Source organism: Saccopteryx bilineata, chromosome 6 (assembly GCF_036850765.1).
Source record: "Saccopteryx bilineata isolate mSacBil1 chromosome 6, mSacBil1_pri_phased_curated, whole genome shotgun sequence".
In the NCBI taxonomy this organism is placed as follows: Eukaryota; Metazoa; Chordata; class Mammalia; order Chiroptera; family Emballonuridae; genus Saccopteryx; species Saccopteryx bilineata.
In genome coordinates, this window is record NC_089495.1 from 53,954,586 (window position 1) to 53,968,424 (window position 13,839).

At 46.3% G+C, this 13,839-nt stretch overlaps 1 protein-coding gene across 6 annotated transcripts in view; it reads left to right on the forward strand.

The window, feature by feature from the left end:
* Window positions 1–8,554: 8,554 nt before the first annotated feature.
* The window catches only part of DZIP1 (DAZ interacting zinc finger protein 1), a 72,180-nt gene continuing 66,895 nt past the window's right edge, over window positions 8,555–13,839 (forward strand). For 4 of the 6 annotated variants that reach the window (XM_066235229.1, XM_066235232.1, XM_066235233.1 and 1 more), the window contains exons 1-5: window positions 8,555–9,059; window positions 9,451–9,548; window positions 9,902–10,126; window positions 10,844–11,114; window positions 11,225–11,782. In XM_066235229.1, the coding sequence (XP_066091326.1) occupies window positions 11,079–11,114; window positions 11,225–11,782 (594 nt within the window). In that variant the 5' untranslated portion in view covers window positions 8,555–9,059; window positions 9,451–9,548; window positions 9,902–10,126; window positions 10,844–11,078. The remainder of the gene's footprint in view (window positions 9,060–9,450; window positions 9,549–9,901; window positions 10,127–10,843; window positions 11,115–11,224; window positions 11,783–13,839) is intronic. The other 2 variants (XM_066235230.1, XM_066235231.1) reach the window with 2 other exon arrangements.

The window sequence follows — 13,839 nt, forward strand, 5'->3', positions numbered from 1 at the left end:
GTCCAGGAAGGAAAAAGAGTCCCAAACAAGATGGACCCAAAGAGGCCCACATCAAGACACATTATAATTAAAATGCTAAAGATTAAATGCAAAGAGAGAATCTTAAAAGCAGCTAGAGAAAAGCAGTTAGTTACCTACAAGGGAGCTCCTATAAGACTGTCAGCTGGCCCTGGTGGGTTGGCTTAGTGATAGAGCACTGACCCAGTGTGTGGAAGTCCCAGGTTCAATTCCTGATCAGGGTACACAGGAGAAGTGACCATCTGCTTCTCTTCTCCTCCTCTTTCTCTTTCTCTCTCTCTCTCTCTCTCTTCTCTTTCCACAGTTGTGGTTTGATTGGTTCAAGCACATTGGCCCCAGGAGCTGAGGATGGCTCCGTAGAACCTCTGCCTCAGGTGCTAAAAATAGCTCAGTTGTGAGCATCAAACACTGACCCTAGATTGGCAGAGCTTCAGCCGTAGACGGGGGTCACCAGGTTGATCCCAGTCAGGGTGCATGTGGGAGTCTAACTCCCCTCCTCTCACTTAAATTAAAAAAGAAAAAAAGACTTTCAGCTTATTTATTTTTATTTTTTATTTTTTATTTTTTTGTATTTTTTCTGAAGTTGGAAACGGGGAGGCAGTCAGACAGACTCCCGCATGCGCCAGACCGGGATGCCCACCAGGGGGCGATGCTCTGCCCATCTGATTGCGGCGACGCTCTTCCGCAATCAGAGCCATTCTAGTGTCTGAGGCAGAGGCCACAGAACCATCCTCAGCGCCTGGGCAAACTTTGCTCCAATGGAGCCTCAGCTGCGGGAGGGGAAGAGAGAGACAGAGGGGAAGGAGAGGGGGAAGGGTGGAGAAGCAGATGGGCGCTTCTCCTGTGTGCCCTGGCCGGGAATCGAACCCGGGACTCCTGCATGCCAGGCCGATGCTCTATCACTGAGCCAACTGGCCAGGGCCTTTCAGCTTATTTCTTAACAGAAGGGATTGGCATGAAATATTCAAAGTGATGAAAATCAAGGAATTACAGCCTGACCAGGTGGCGGTGCAGTGGATAGAGTGTTGGCATGGGATGCTGAGGACCCAGGTTTGAAACCCTGAGGTCTCCAGCTTGGGTGTGGGCTCACCAGCTTGATTGTGGGGTCTCAGACTTGAGTGTGGGATCATAGCCATGACCCCATGGTCGCTGGCTTGAGCCCAAAGGTTGCTGGGTTAAAACCCAAGGTCACTGGCTTGAGCCCAAAGTCACTGTCTTGAGGAAGGTGTCACTGGCTTGGCTGGACCCTCCCCCCCATCAAGGCACATATGAGAAAGCAATCAATGAACAACTAAGATGCCACAACAAATAATTGATGCTTCTCATCTCACTCCCTTCCTTCCTGTCTGTGCTTCTCTCCCCCATCCATCTCTCTCTCTCTCTTAAAAAAAAAAAAGCAAGGAACTACAACCAAGACTACTTTACCCAGCAAAACTGTCATTTAAAATTGAAGGAGAGGCCCTGGCCGGTTGGCTCAGTGGTAGAGCATTGGCCTGGCGTGCAGGAGTCCCGGGTTCAATTCCTGACCAGGGCACACAGGAGAAGTGCCCATCTGCTTCTCCACCCCTCCCTCTCTCCTTCCTCTCTGTCTCTCTCTTCCCCTCCCTCAGCCAAGGCTCCATTGGAGCAAAGTTGGCCCAGGCGCTGAGGATGACTCCATGGCCTCTGCCTCAGGCGCTAGAATGGCCCTGGTTGCAACAGAGCAACACCCCAGATGGGCAGAGCATTGCCCCGTGGTGGGTATGCCAGGTGGATCCCCGTCGGGCGCATGGGAGTCTGTCTGACTGCCTCCCCGTTTCCAGCTTCAGAAAAATACAAAAAATAAAATAGATAAATAAAATAAAATAAAATTGAAGGAGAAATTGGAGATGTTTTCTCTCAACATATGTACCCTGATTTATCAATGTCACTGCATTAAATTTAATTTAAAAAAAATGAAGGAGAAATAAAGCTCTATAAGATAATAAAAAGCTAAAGGGATTTGTTACCACCAGAACAGTATTACAAGAAATGCTGTTTTAGGAAGAAGAATAGAAGGAGAAGGAGAAGGAGTAGAGGAAGAAGAAAGAGGGACATAGTTAAAAGAATAAAATGTCAATAAATTCGTACCTACCAATAATCACTTTAAGAGTTAATGGCTTAAATACTCCAATCAAAAAAGATAGGTAACCTGTCCTGTGTTAGTGCAGTGGATAAACCATCGACCTGGAATGCTGAGATAGCCGGTTTGAAATCCTGAGCTTGCTCCATCAAAGCACATATGAGAAGCAACTACAAAGCAACTAGGAGTCAATGATTCCCACTCCTCCCCCTTCTCTTTCTCTCTCCCCTCTTTCTAAAATTAATAAATAATATCTTTTAAAAATAATGATAGGATAGGTGAATGGATAAGAAAGTAAGATCCATACATATGCTGTCTATAAGAGACCCAACTCAGAATGAAAGACACACACAGACTAAAAGTAAAGGGATGAAAAAAAGGATATCTCATGTAAACAGAAATTTTAAAAAAAGCTGGGGTAGCAATACTTATATCTGATAAAATATACTTTAAAACAAAGGCTGTATGTAGTAAGAGATAAAGAAGGACACTACATAATAATAAAGGGAGCAATCTAACAAGAGGACATAACCCTTATAAACATTTACGCATCCAACGTCGGTGTTCTTAAATATAATGTTCACAAAAATTAGGGGATATTTCATAATTAATATGAAGTGATAAAATATCCCCTAATTTTTGTGAGCAGTAAAACAAATCTTGATGGACTTAAAGGGAGAGATTGACAGCAATACAGATACAGGCATAGCAGAGTATTTTAACAACACATGGACATCAATGAATAGATCTTCTAGACAGAAAATCAACAAGGAAATGGTGTCCTTAAATGACACACTAGATCAGCTGGATCTATTATTCTTTAAACTGTACATATATATTTTGCAGAGAGAGTCAGAGAGAGGGATAGACAGAGACAGACAGACAGGAATGGAGAGATGAGAAGCATCAATCATTAGTTTTTCATTGCACATTGCAACACCTTAATTGTTCATTGATTGCTTTCTCATACCTTGACCGCGGGCCTTCAGCAGATTGAGTAACCCCTTGCTTGAGCCAGCAAGCTTGGGCTCAAGCTGGTGAGCTTTTTGCTCAAACCAGATGAGCCCTCGCTCAAGCTGGCGAGCTTGGGGTCTCGAACCTGGGTTTTCCGCATCCCAGTCTGATGCTCTATCCCCTGCGCCACCGCCCGGTCAGGCTATACATATACATTTTAGAGACTCTTGTATATACTAGATATATGACATTATAATGATAACTAAAAGACATTAGCCAGTTGATCTAAAAAGAAAAGCAGAAATGGCACATATTGCCTGATTTAATATTTTAAAATTGTTTTGACTCCTAGTCCCATTTTGAATATCTAACCTTGGCTTTATTCCATAAGATCTGATGTTTAATAATAAATAGATACCATGTTAACTACCACCCAAAATTGCCTGGCCCACTGTAATTTTCATTTTCTCACACTAACTATTATCAAATGAGAAATAGAAACAAAAATTTGAAATGAATTCAGCTACATTTTTTTATTTACTATAATAAATGATTAATATTCACCAATATGTTTTTTTTTTCCTTTTTGTTAAATAGTTTATTTATTGATGTTAAAGAGAGGTGTGGGAGAAAAAGAAAGGTGAGGGGAGGAGCGGGAAGCATCAACTTGTAGTTGCTTCTTGTATGTACCTCAACCGGGCAAGCCCGGGGTTTCGAACCAGCTGCTTCAGCATTCCAGGTCAGTGCTTTAATCACTGTACCTACCACAGGATAGGATCACCAACATTTCTATATCCCTTTTTGGGGATCATTTCTGTCTTCAAATGCCAAATATTTATTTGAACACTCACTAGATGTCCCCAATCAATGTGCTAGAACACTTGAGGATCTCATAGTCTGATGGAGAAGAACAATACTGAAATAACAAAACTTTTTTTTTTTTGTATTTTTCTGAAGCTGGAAACAGGGAGAGACAGTCAGACAGACTCCCGCATGCGCCCGACTGGGATCCACCTGGCACGCCCACCAGGGGCGACGCTCTGCCCACCAGAGGGTGATGCTCTGCCGCGACCAGAGCCACTCTAGCGCCTGGAGCAGAGGCCAAGGAGCCATCCCCAGCGCCAGGCCATCTTTGCTCCAATGGAGCCTTGGCTGCGGGAGGGGAAGAGAGAGACAGAGAGGAAGGGGGGGTGGCGAAGCAAATGGGCACTTCTCCTATGTGCCCTGGCCGGGAATCGAACCCGGGTCCCCTGCACGCCAGGCCGATGCTCTACCGCTGAGCCAACCGGCAGGGCCTAACAAAACTTTTAATTATTTAATTATCACAGTCACTCCCCGCTTAGCTGTGGTAATTGGTATAAAGGGTTTGAAAGGATGAAGAATGAGGGATTGCTGCTATGTCACGCCAGAGTCAATTGGTTCATCTTTTTTCTTCCAACTATGCACTTGTGGGGTAATATACTGACAGTATATTACTGGAGAATTGGGAATACAAGTAACTCAAATGGTGTATCATCAAGTAATGTTAATTAAACAATCACCTTACACACACACACACACAAACACACACACACGCATGTCTTAAAGGGCATTGGCCTTATCTACCTCATAGTGCCTGCAATTTCTATCTAGAAATCTTTGCAACATCACCACTTTAGAAAATTTTTAGAGGGGTCTTGGATTCTTTTTCAAACTTAATCATTTAAAAATTAGACAAATTTTAAAATCTCACCAAGGGTGTCCTAAGTCTATGATTTTAAGTAAAAACAAAGCATGGAATTAAACATAAATAGTTAGATGTTACTACATTTGAAGAATCATGCAAATAAAGTATGGCACAAAGTTGACTCTGTCAGGGCAAAGTACGAGTAACCAGTGGTGGCTCGCACCAATTCAGTAGAACCAATACCTAGTTTTTTGTTGAGTTTGGCGAACTGGTTGTTAAAATGGCACTTGTAATTAGGGTTCTCTCTAAGGCGGGTGCCTGGGCATCTGTCCAATGTGGAAATCACAAATTTACATTCCTTACTCTTTTTTTTTTTTCATTTTTCTGAAGCTGGAAACGGGGAGAGACAGTCAGACAGACTCCCGCATGCGCCCGACCGGGATCCACCCGGCACGCCCACCAGGGGCGACGCTCTGCCCACCAGGGGGCGATGCTCTGCCCATCCTGGGCGTCGCCATATTGCGACCAGAGCCACTCTAGCGCCTGAGGCAGAGGCCACAGAGCCACCCCCAGCGCCCGGGCCATCTCTGCTCCAATGGAGCCCTGGCTGCGGGAGGGGAAGAGAGAGACGGAGAGGAAAGCGCGGCGGAGGGGTGGAGAAGCAAATGGGCGCTTCTCCTGTGTGCCCTGGCCGGGGATCGAACCCGGGTCCTCCGCACGCTAGGCCGACGCTCTACCGCTGAGCCAACCGGCCAGGGCTTCCTTACTCTTTTTTAACATTCATCTGTGCAACAGCATATTCTAAGTGCCCATAGTAATGTCCATTCCGTTCATAGGTGAAAAAAATTGCAAGTGAGGATGTCAATCAAGAAGCAATATAGAAATATCTTAAGTAACAGTTTTATTGTTTTTTTTGTCAGGTATTATTTAATATTTTTTTCATTAATATTTTAAAACTTTCTTATAATCTAGTTTTGTGTATCTCTTTTATTGTACTTATTTAAGTATTAAATGCATGAAATAATAAACTACCTTTCGGTATATATTTTTTTATACTGTACTTAAAACAGTCATTAGGGTAAGAGAACTGGTTGTTAAATTATTTGAATCCCACCACTGCAAGTAACCTGTTGTCTATAGTTACTTTCTCTTTTTTTTACAGGTGTGAACACATTTTAAGAAAATAAAGTGAATAATATTTTCTTCCATTTACAATTAAGCACTTTATGCACTTGATGATGAGAATGGTAATTCTTTTAATTTTCATTTGTTGTTATGACATGGTTTCAAGTTTCCTACCCAATATAATATCCTCTACACACCACATTGTGACTCCCATGCTCCATACAAAATCTCTCAGCCTCCCATTTCACACTCTGCCCCCTTCCCCCACACCCTCCTCCCTCCCTGGGCTATTGCTACTTTGTTGTTATGTATATGTTTTTGGCCAATTATTTCACCTTTGATCCCAACCCTTCTTCCCCCTTCCCTCTGACAACTGTCCATCTATTCCCTGTGACTGCTTCTCTTTCTATTTGTTCCTCAGTTTATTATGTTTATTAGATTCCACATATAAGTGAGATAATATTGTATTTATTACTTTTTTTTTTGGCATTTTTCTGAAGTTGGAAATGGGGAGGCAGTCAGACAGACTCTTGCATGCGCCCAACCGGGATCCACCCAGCGCGCCCACCAGGGGGTGATGCTCTGCCCATCTGGGGCATTGATATGTTGCAACCAGAGCCATTCTAGCACCTGAGGAGAGGCCACAGAGCCATCCTCAGCACCTAGGCCAACTTTGCTCCAATGGAGCCTTGGCTGCGGGAGAGGAAGAGAGAGACAGAGAAGAAGGAGAGGGGGAGGGGTGAAGAAGCAGATGGGCACTTCTCCTGTGTGCCCTGGTCGGGAATTGAACCCGGGACTCCTGCACACCAGGCCGACGCTCTACCACTGAGCCAACTGGCCAGGACCTTTATTACTCTTTTTTAACTGAAGAACAATTCTTGCTACAGCAGACATTAAGATTTTACAAAAGATGTACTCAAATTTCTCAATCTGAGTCAACTTTATGGTTGTTAAAATGCACATTTCTGGATTGCTTATTATTATTATTTTTTTTGTTTTGTTTTGTTTTGTTTTTGTATTTTTCTGAAGCTGGAAATGGGGAGGCAGTCAGACAGACTCCCGCTATGCGCCCGACCGGGATCCACCCGGCATGCCCACCAGGGGACGATGCTCTGCCCATCTGGGGCATTGCTATGTTGCAACCAGAGCCATTCTAGCACCTGAGGAGAGGCCACAGAGCCATCCTCAGCGCCTGGGCCAACTTTGCTCCAATGGAGCCTTGGCTGTGGGAGGGGAAGAGAGAGAGAGAGAGGAAGGAGAGGGGGAGGAGTGGAGAAGCAGATGGGCGCTTTTCCTATGTGCCCTGGCCGGGAATCAAACCTGGGACTTCCGTACGCCAGGCCGATGCTCTACCACTGAGCCAACAGGCCAGGGCCGCTCATTATTTTAAACTACTGAATTTTGCTCCATTGTCATACCTCATTGTTGGGCAGATAAAATATATTATGCTCACTGTGTTAAAAATGGCACTGCCCACGTGGAAGCCCGTTGCCCAGGTGATGGTATTGGTTGCCCTTCTTGCTTGGGGTGGGTGTGATTATATTAATGTGTGTTAGGGGTGGGCTGTGGGCAGGCAGGATCCTTGTAGCCTGGGGCTTGGTTTGAAGACTAAGCCTTTCCCACCCCTTTTGATGTGGGGCGATGCACTCTCATGAGGAATCCCATTATGCCTCAGATAAGTGACTTTGTATCAGAGACTTCCTTGTTTATATATTGGATTAAAGGTTTTGGTTTCTACACTATAAAGTGGGGCAGACCGGGAGCTTGCTCTCTTTCAGTTCCTGAGATTAGCATTAGAGAGGAGAGCAGAGAAAGGCCACATGGAGGAGAGGAGAGGTAGCTACAATGGTGGAGTGCTGAAGGAGAAGCCAGTTTGTGCAGAGAGAAGGAGATGGGAAACAGAGGTGAATAAGGCTGGTGAGGTAAATACCTTTGATTCTAGGAAACTCGGATAAGTCAGTAGCTTTGTGAGCACTGAATGAGTGGGTTTTGGAGCCCAGTGTGTGTTTTTACTTGCTCACCGGGTGCAAGCTAGGATTAAAGGTGATGTTATTTCATTACTGTCTGTCTGAATGTAATGCAAACTTGCATGGGCCAGGCGGCTGTGATGGTGGCCGTGGCTACTGGCTTTACACACATGTTCCAATTTTAGATTAAACAGTCACATTACTATTGACCACAATTCCCTCTCCCCACACCTTCGACCTTTCTGCCAACAGAGACCCATGCCTCTAGTTCTAAAGTGGGCATAACCGAAAGAAAGGGCCAAGCCTACGTAGGTTTAAATCCTGATGTGCTTCACTTGTAAAGTGCTAATCCGTTTTCCTCATCACCCAAACGCAGGGCTCCATTTGAATCTTCTAGGTCTCCGGAATGTGCAGATTTCTGCGATTAAAAAGAGTCTCTTCTTGGGAGTGAATTCACGTAAAGCCTCTAAGGGAAATTGCTAGCTGAAGGCCAGGCCATCCACAGGACTAGAGTGAATCTGGGTTCTCCTGAAAAGCCTTCCTGGGGAGAGCATCCCGCACCAGCAACAGAGCGGCCCCGGGTACCACGTGTCTGCACTAGCAGCCGGATTGGCGGAGCGCATTTTAGCGCTGCAGTCTAGATGTGCAAGGTCCCGCCCAGCTGCCAGAGGATCTGGGACGCAGAGAGAAGAGGCCGGAGAGAGATCGCGGAGGGGAGGGAGCGGGAGGGGGGTGGGGAATCCTTAGGCGCCAGCGGCCTGGAGTCTGGGAGGGCCCGGAGCGGCGCCAGGATGCCTGCCTTGCCACAACTTGCCTAAACCTGGCAGGCTTTATCCTGCATCTTGGAAGGAGCAATACTCGCTGCTTCCCGCTTTGCTGCTCCAGACTCTCGGTGGGCCTGCGTACTTAAGCAGCGCATCTGGATTCCCAGCGTCGCCCTGGCTGACTGCAGCGCCCGCCGTTCGCCCAGGAGCGCGCACCGGGGGTTTGCCGAGGCCTGAGATGCGTCAGGCGCCCAGGGAGTCCGCGGCAGAAGGGGCATCTTGGTGCTAGCGAAGCTGGGTCCTCCTCCCGCTTCCGCCGGCTGGGAGCAGAGGCGCTGCAGACCCCGTTGGCTTGGCTGCCGCAGCCCCCATTCCCATTTGTCTTCAAAGCGCAGGGGCCGAAATTTCAGTGGAGCCCGCTTTCCCCGGCTTTTGTCCTTACGGATTCCGGAGCCCGCCCCACGGTGCGTCCTGTTGGTGGCCCTGCTGGGGTATGGGGGGTAGAGGAATCGGGAAGCGTACCCCTCTTCTTTCCTGGTCCGGCCATCTTGCCAAAGAGATTCAATCAAGGGGGGAGGGTGGTAAATCCTACCGAGCTCGGGGCCAGAATGGTGGCGTGAACAGAGGCTTTCTCGGGCCCTTGTGCCTCCATGGATTGTAGTGGGGCCACGCGGACAGCCACCCACATTCAGCTCCAAGGGCTTGGTCCCAGAGCACAGGTGAATCTCCCTACCAGGCCAGAGGCGAGAAAATAACGAGGGATAAGAGCTGGAAGCTCCTATTTCAATTGATCATTCTTTATCCACGTGTCCGTTTGCGAATTCTTAACGCCTCCGCCTGCCTGTCCTATGCTAGGTGCTGGGGATATAACTGTGAGCAAGAGAGACCTCGGCCCTTGTTCCCAATAATCCTTCAGCCCAGTGGATGGAGTCCAAAGTTCAAAGACCTGCCAGGTTGGTATCCTGACGCCCTTTATATAGATAGGACAACTGAGGCCTAAGGTTGACATAACTTGATCTAGGTCAGGAAGCAAGTAGACAAAAAGTCAAACTTTGAACCTAGATGTTTAAGACTTTAATGCGGCAGCAGTGAATCTGTAATAACCCACCCCCAAGTTCCATTAGACGTTATTTAGATGTATGATTCCTATGAAATAATATGAAGTGCATGCTTGTTTCCTGGATGCTTTTATGCAGGTTTATTTCTAATTACAGTAACTGGGAAGTGGTAAAAATATTTGATATTATAGCTTTGCTTCTGGTTACTCTGAATTGTATTTTTCTTTCTTCTGTTCTTTGGCTGTTAGGAAAGACAAAAGTTTTCCTGATGGTTGGTCTACGCCGGGGCTCCCCGGTAGATTGAGAAATGTCTGGCTTTTCCTCAGCTCACTGACCTCTGATAGCCACATGCAGCCATCAGAAGACCCCAAGAATGAGAGGCCTGAGGTCTACAAGCTGTTGCTAGAAATTTTTTAGCCTCTCCAAAAACAGAAACAAAACCCAGGAATGCAGCTGCCCCACAAGTCTGTAAGGTAGATTACCAGGGCCCTGTAACACTTGATGGTAAAGCTGATGGTTAAAATTCCCCTCCATGTAATTGTTTAATCTTGCCTTTTTGAAAATCCATCCTCTTGGAAAAACAAAGGAATAAATATTTGGGGAAGTTTTTTTGGTTTGTACTTTTATCAGAATGTTAACTTAGGTAGCCAACCCATAAAAGGAAGAAAAAGTCCATTTTAAAAAGTATCCTTCCTGTAAGAAATTTAGAAAGCCTACCACCAACTATAATTAACTACACTAGAAATTTAATTTTAAAAACTTTATTGAGTCATTATATACAAAATGCACCCTTAGTTTTCAGTGTGCAATATGGTGAATTTGTTATGTATACGTCCAAGTAATCAACAAAATAATCAAAATATAGAATTTTTATTACACCCCAAAGTGTCTTTGGACCCTTTAGCAGCCAGTCCCCCTCCATCCCGTTTAATTTTACATAGTTTCGATGCTTAATGTTTTCTGAGTTGTGTGTAAAAAATGAGGATGAATAGATATTTCTGATCTCAAAATCTAAGGCGGGAATAGGAGTGAGTAACCAGAGGATGGCAACTAGGACTGGAAGGTACCAGGAATGTGGATCCCCCCGCTTTGGGAACAGGGCATATTCGGCCTAAAGGTTCGGGAGGGTGGTGCCCCTCTGGGTGCACGGGTGTGTCCACTAGTCCAATAGGTCTTCTCTGGACCCGCAGGGCCATGGGCGCACGCTGACAGCGCGGGAGGCGGGGTGCAGCGCGCCCTTTGCTCCTCGTCCCGGCGGAGGACGCTGCCATAGCAACGGCCCAAACACCCAGACGTTAGGCCGTTGCTGCCGTTCCCGCCGCCGCCGCCGCCGCCGCCTCCTGGGACCTGGCCTCCGCGCTGACGGCAGCGGCGCGGGTCTGGGAGGCGGCCGCGGCGCAGTGGCCAAGATCGCCCTTTCCTCCGATGCCAGCGGAGGTGGCCGCTTTGCTTCCAGGCATGGTAAGAGGCCGGAGGCCCGGGATGCTCGCCTGCGGCTCGGGGCGGCTCGGGTCGGGGATCCGCGGGACGCACAGCGCCCCCACCACCCCCATCTTGTCTCCTTCCCACAGCCCTTCCACAAGCAGGTCTACTACCCGCTGGCCAACGGCCTCGAGGGCCCCGACTCCCCTGGAGGGGCCGCCGCTGGGACAGCGGCCATGGCCGGTTTCCCCGCCAGCGCGGCCTCGGGCCCCCTGCCGTTCTTCCAGTTCCGGCCGCGGCTGGAAAGTGCTGACTGGCGGCGGCTGAGCGCCATCGACGTGGACAAGGTGGCCGGGGCGGTGGATGTCCTCACGCTGCAGGAGAACATCATGAACATCACCTTCTGCAAGCTGGAGGACGAGAAGTGCCCGCACTGCCAGTCGGGGGTGGACCCCGTGCTGCTGAAGCTCATCCGCCTGGCGCAGCTCTGCATCGAGTACCTGATGCACTCGCAGGAGTTCCTCACCTCGCAGCTGCGCGGCGTGGAGGAGCGGCTGCGCCTGAGCCTGGCCAACTGCGAGCAGAGCAGGGAGCTCCTCACCAAGCAGGCCGGCGAGATCAAGTTCCTCAAGGAAGAGTGTAAACGAAGGAAAAAAATGATCTCTACTCAACAAATGATGATGGAGGCCAAAGCCAGCTATTACCAGGTGGGAAACTGTGTTGTGATTAAAATTCATAACCCCCCAAAACCTCAGTTTCCCACTGGCCAGGATATTGTGAGTCCTTTATATCACTGTTTTTGTTTGTTTGTTTTGTTTTAAGATTCGTACTGTGAAGCAGAAGAAACAGCATATTTAAATGAACCAGAACAGTAATTTTAACCAACAGATGACATGGATCATTACCTTATGTAGATTACCATAGGATTAATGATTAAACGTTGTCTGCAGCGCTTTATTTAAGTCATGTAAATACCGGTTAGTTGAGAAGCTGTTTCCTTGTCCTAATGCGTGTAATGAAAAATAAACCATGTACAAATTACAGTTGAGGTTGGCCCTCAGAACAATCTGAACTGTTTACATTTTTAAATTTTATTCATTTTTTATTTCAAAATCTTGTCAAATTTACAGAAAAGTTACAATAGTGCCTGGAAGTTCCATATACCTTTCAACCATATTCGTCAATTGTTAATGTTTGCCATAGTTGCTTTATTTCCTTTGTCTTTATATATATTACTGCACCATTTGATAGTAAGTTGCAGGCTCCTAAATATTTCAATGTGTATATTTCCTAACACTCACTATATAACAACAGTTTTTTTAAAATTAAAAAATTTTGCCTTTCTGTTGTCAATCTCCAACTGTTATGAGTTGGACATTGAACACAAGATAAATATAGTAATTTTTTTTAATTTATTCATTTTAGAGAGGAGAGGGGGAGAAAGAGAGAGAGAGAGAGAGAGAGAGAGGAGCAGGAAGCATCAACTCCCATATATGCCTTGACCAGACTAGAGCAGGGTTTTGAACCGGCAACCTCAGTGTTCCCAGGTCGACGCTTTATCCACTGCGCCACCAGAGGTCAGGCAAATATAGTACTTTTTTAATGTAACAGAAATCAACATATATATCTTTTTTATCAGTTAGGTGGAGGAAGTGCAGAAGGTATCAACAATGTGTGATGGAGATACTGAAATAAGGAACAGCCTGACAGGATTGATTTCATACCCTTATATTCTAGTCATTTGGCTAAATATGGCTTAAACGGTTTCAGTAGATTTAGGTAATAGTGAATACAGAGAACTGGGTATATAGTGCAGAAAATAGTGGAGTTAATAGTGCTTAGGATTGACTCAGTAGGAGTGTTGAAAGAAGTGTACTTTAAAGAGGTGAACAGTTGGGAAAGAAAACTGTTAGAAAGCCTGACCAGGCGGTGGCGCAGTGGATAGAACGTCAGACTGGGACATAGGACCCAGGTTCGAAATCCTGAGGTCTCCAGCTTGAGCTTGGCTCACCAGCTTAAGTGTGGTGGTCGCTGGCTTGAGCGTGGGACCATAGACATGACCCCGTGAGCGGCTCCCAAACCCCCTCAAGGCACTATGAGAAAGCAATCAATGAACAACTAAGGTGCTCTAACGAAGAATTGATGCTTCTCATCTCTCTCCCTTCCTGTCTGTCTGTCCCTTCCTATCTGTTCCCTCTCTGTCTCTGTCAAAAAGATAAAGAAAGCCTGACCTGTGGTGGTGCAGTGGATAAAGCATCGACCTGGAAATGCTGAGGTTGCTGGTTCGAACCCTTGGGCTTGCCTGGTCAAGGCACATATGGGAGTTGATGCTTCCAGCTACTCCCCCCTTCTCTCTCTCTATCTCTCTCTCTCCTCTCTCTCTCTCTCCTCTCTAAAAAAAAAAAAATAATAATAATAAATAAATAAAATGAATCTGTTAAAGGTGATATTTCTTTAAAAAAGATAAAGAAAGAAAGAAAGAAAGAAAGACTGTTGGCGGAAAGGCTTAGTGTTTAGCTTTGGGTACACACACTGGGGTATAATTGTCAAATTGGTGTTGCTAATTGCTGATTTGTTTCATAAATGCAATTTCAAATCTAAATATTTATAAATATTGCTGAAATGGCTCTTTATAAATATATATGTCTTAAACAATGAGTGTATTTAAACTTAAAGTTTATCTTGGCCTGACCTGTGGTGGCGCAGTGGATAAAGCGTCGACCTGGAATGCTGAGGTTGCTGGTTCGGAATCCCAGGCTTGCCT